This window comes from Notothenia coriiceps, unplaced genomic scaffold (assembly GCF_000735185.1).
Source record: "Notothenia coriiceps isolate Sejong01 unplaced genomic scaffold, NC01 NC01_scaffold00011862, whole genome shotgun sequence".
Taxonomy (NCBI): domain Eukaryota; kingdom Metazoa; phylum Chordata; class Actinopteri; order Perciformes; family Nototheniidae; genus Notothenia; species Notothenia coriiceps.
The window spans coordinates 1-4,570 of NW_011344563.1; the positions used below are offsets into that span (position 1 = coordinate 1).

A 4,570-nucleotide genomic window follows, 5' to 3' on the forward strand; every position below is an offset into this window, starting at 1 on the left:
CACACACACACACACACACACACACACACACACACACACACACACACACACACACACACACACACACCTTAGCCAGGTATTTCTCCCAGCGGTCAGTCGTCACAGACCTCCCCAGTTTTCTGAGCAGCTTCACGTGGAGCTCCACCAGGGGTTTAGGAACTGGAAAACACACAGGATGATTAGAAACATAATACTGTGCATTTCTTTTATGAGGTATGTAAAACAACCAAGTTCATAACAAAAGACAACTTATTTCATCTTTAACTTGGTTCCGGATTCTAAATACTTCTTATGATGAAAATCCGATTTGTAAAGGCCCGTCCACACAGCGGCGTGCGTTGAAGCTTCAACGCTTCTGCCCATTCACTTTGAATGGGGTGACGTCACGCTTCGCCGAACTGCACTGTGGGGAGCGTAGCTACGCGTTGCTCGCGTCAAAAGTTGAGCAATGTTCAACTTTTGGCGCCTCGCAGAAGCTTCAGCCAATGAAATCCCGTTTATTCAAATCTGCCAGTATAAGCGCTAGCCAATCAAACCGCGTGCTGGGAGAGACTACGCAGGTCATTTCCTCATATTCCAAAAAATGGAGGGAAAATTCATTATAGCGGTAGTGAATCACCCGGTGCTGTATGATCAGTCCCTGTTCGTCTACCGGGATACAAACCGGAGGAGCCAGGCATGGAGGGACGTGGCAGAGACAGTGGGTGAAACTGGTAGGTTTTCGCCTGTTTGGGGATTTTATATCCAGTGTACTTCATTTTAACATTGCTATTGCTTTGTATGTCGGGGGCGGGAGATTCATGTGATTGGTTGTTGGTCACGTTGCTCGCAAAAAATCCCCAAGCTTCCGATATGCCCACCGCCAAGCGTCAGCGCACGCCGCTGTTTGGACGGGCCGTAACGGAGCCTACACACGGCGGCGTGCGTTGCCGCTTGCCGGCGGGGGGGGCTGAAACTCGACCAACAACCAATCACATGAGTCTCCCGCCCCAGACACACAAGCACGCCGTTTGATTGGCTAGAGCTTGCACTGGCATATGATTCGATTGGCGGACGCCTCCGTCGAGAAGGCAAAAGTAGAACATTGCTCTACTTTTGCAGCGAGCACCGCGAGAGAAGCTACGCTTTGCTCCCACAATGCAGTTCGGTGAATCGTGACGTCACCCCATTCAAAGTGAATGGGCAGAAGCGTAGAAGCGGCAACGCACGCCACCGTGTGTAACATGGGGCTTTTTTTAATTTTATTTCTTTCAGCAGTTTTTGGAAAACAGTAATCCAGCGATGAATGGATAAAAAGGAATTTACACTCTGTATGATTCCTATCATGACAGCGGTGTTTTTACAGACTCAAAGCCCTTATGTCGTACTGTAATCTTTGAGCGCTTATCAGCCAGTTTTCAGTGCTTTATAAAAGCTTTGAGATAAGCATTACAAACAGACACTTTTGCCCATGTGTTCTCTGTACTGACACTGTCTTTATTTACTTTTTGTGCTTTATAAGTATCATTTATATAGCTGGTGGCTCATGAGTGTGATGCTGGGTCAACAAAGGTTTACTGTGCACAGATCTCACAGCTAAATGTTTAATTTCGAGGTAAACATTTATCACTCTGCCATGTACACTGTTTTGTTAAAATAAATGCAAATAGTTTGTAATTGTTTTATAAAATGATAATTGTCCAGGTATCAATAAAATCAACCCATCAGGGTCATTTGTCCCACTTCCGAAAAAAGGTTATAATTCCTTCCCTTTCTAATAACTCTTTAAATAATGCCAATTCAAATGATTTATTTTAAATTTTGGCAGGGGAATGATTTATTGATAAGATGAAATTCCTAAAGAAAAAGCCTGACATTAACATGAACCTCATCGCTTTAAAGTACTCTCTACTCTGCAGGAGATTTGGGGATTGTACTTAGTGACATTTCATTTAAGAAGACTCCATTAATTTGTCTTCATTATTTATTTTAGCTATTCTGCAATATAGTTTTTTCAAGATGAAAGAAATAGTTGTGTCATTATGCATGTCCTGTTTATTGTTGTCATGATACTGAAAACAACTGGCATTTATTACCAGGTCAATAACTAAAATCACAGCCTCGGAGCATTGCATCAACAACCTGACTGTGTGGTCTGTGTGAGGCTGTTAGGATACCATGAATTTACAGGAAATTCCAGTTCTCTCTGTAGCGCACGTTTTCTAGGCTAAAAAAAAGACAACAATTCAGTGTCGGGAGAAAACGCAGTTAATCAGACCAGAGTCTAGAATGTAATGTGATTATTGTAGCTCACTAAAGAATGTTAGCAACTATGTCTGACTTTATGCTCTAACGTTATGGAAAGTGAAGGCTTACATTAAGCAACATAACTAACGGTAACTGAAAACGGTCCCGCTGTGAGGGCTAACACGGTTTGTAAAGACACAAACATAACAACTACACGCCTCAGGCATCTCCGTCTTATCCTTAAACACGTCCTCAGTTAACTGAAGGGCTTGGTGTTGTACTTTGGCTAAAAGTTGACGAACTCATCGATGCTAACTAGTTAGCCAGTAGCCAGTCACCATTGCGCATGCGCACACTTGACAGCCTCTCTACCAATGCCTCAAAAATAACATCCCCTGTGTTCAGCTGTGGCTCAGTTCTGGCAGCCGTCTAAAAGACAGATCCAAGAGAATACCAGCACAATAATGACGTCCAGTCCGACTGCCTGTGGGGGCAAGGCCGGGGGGGAAATAACACCTGACAACCCTCCGCAGCTAGCTGTGTCTGTGTGTGGTCACTAGGCAGTGCTGCATCATGGCTCCCACACCGTCCAGCGTTCACTGATCAATACACAACATTATCGACGATCTGTCACTTGACTTTTACCCACGGGGATAGCTAGCAAAACTGTTTTACTCCCGCCTGTATCCCTGACTGTAGCACAACATAGCCCTGAGTGTTTGGGATGTGGATTGGGTTAGCTGTGTGTTAGCAGTCTGCGTTTTCTCAAATATTTACTCAGAAACTTGGACGAAAACTGGTTCTCTTTCGAGGAAAACTGAGTCTGACACGGGCCAAAAGGTGCCACAGAGTGTAGCTGCTCGCTGATCTAATGGTGCCCTGCCGGGGGGGCACTATCTACATTTTCCACATCCTCCTCATCACGGTGGTGATGGTGGTGGACCCCTTCTCGTTCGGTTTCAAGTGTCGCAGCTTTCTACCACTACTTCGCCCCACCACCGATCTCTCACCTGTCGTTGTGTCACGCAGATATCTCTCCATCTGCGGGAAAGTCATCTCGGGCAGGTCCAGCACTGCTCCGTACCGCTCCAGGAACGAACAGACCTCCGCGAAGCTCGGGCAGAGCGGCGGGCCGGAGCTTCTCAGCAGCACCGGAGCAGCCATCTTTCCAGGCGGAGAGAAACAGGAGGGGAGGGCGCTGCTGGGATGCGACTTTGTGCGAATGAAATGAATGGAGGGGGTGAAGCGGCATCTACCGGGATCAAGCGGGACAACACGGTAGCATGCTGCTTCCGGTTAGGATTTTCAAATTACCGTTCTGGATTCGGTAAACAGAAAAGTTAACAAGATGGAAACTTACACAAGTTTCTCACACTATTTCAAAATCATTTTAATGTGTCAGAGAGTGTTGTTTCAATATGTTTAGTGTCATCCTTTGTTGACTCCCATAAAACCGTGTTTTCTCACAGTGGAGTGGGGAATTCAATTGTTTAAATGATCGTGATGTCTTTTATTCCCCAAACTGTTTTATGCTTTGAAGATTGCTATTTTTTAAATCTAAAATATGTATTAAATATTATTAAATTATTATTTTTAAATATTCTGAAAGTTGAAATTATACGTTTTCTCTGGATTTGCCTTTAATATTTTTGTTTTAAAAATATGCGACGCACCTATGCGGTAACCCTGCGCATCATGTATTGCTTGCGACTAATTTAAGGCGAGACACCCCAGGTGAATAGGGTAATTTTTTTAACTTAAAGGTATCAGCTAGAAATTTCTCCAGTTAATTACTTACAATCAGGCAATTGTCTTTTTTATTACAAGTTTTCTGAAATAGCATGTTTAAATATGCAAATTAGCCATTATGTCATCAAATATGTGCATATTTTAACACATTTCAGGAATCGAAATCTGAATTTTGGATTAAGCCAGGTTCAAAATTCTTGTTTCATTTTGTAGTCATATTAGTATCTAAGGCTTTTACAGAAGGGATATTGTATATCTCTTTTTATCACTCCAATCAGAAAATACTGTCAACAGCCCTAAAATATCAATTTTTGCCATGTTTTTAGGTATACAATGTTGTATAATTCAGGCTATGAATGATATATGAACAAACCCTTCTGTAAAAGCCTTCATAATATTGATAGGAATATAACTGGAAGGTTTGGTGTGTCTACGTGCTACTGAAGTTGAAATTTTGAACTCAGAGTAGGAGAAAAAACTCATTTTGAGAAAACGACCTTTAAAGATTGCAGTGAGGCGCTAGCTAAGCCCTCCTGTTCTTTGGATGACAGCTTGCGCCTCGACGCTCTCCGTGAAGGTATTTCATGTTCGGGGT

At 43.2% G+C, this 4,570-nt stretch overlaps 1 protein-coding gene across 1 annotated transcript; it reads right to left on the minus strand.

Moving 5' to 3' along the window:
• Positions 1-67: 67 nt before the first annotated feature.
• LOC104947104 (remodeling and spacing factor 1-like) lies at positions 68-3,732 on the minus strand (the record flags this gene model as incomplete). The annotated part of the gene is made up of 2 exons (XM_010773062.1): positions 3,237-3,732; positions 68-159 (listed from the first exon to the last, which is right to left on the minus strand). Coding segments are annotated over exons 1-2 (246 nt in total), but the record flags the coding sequence as incomplete, so codon positions are not given.
• Between the last annotated feature and the right edge of the window lie 838 nt (positions 3,733-4,570).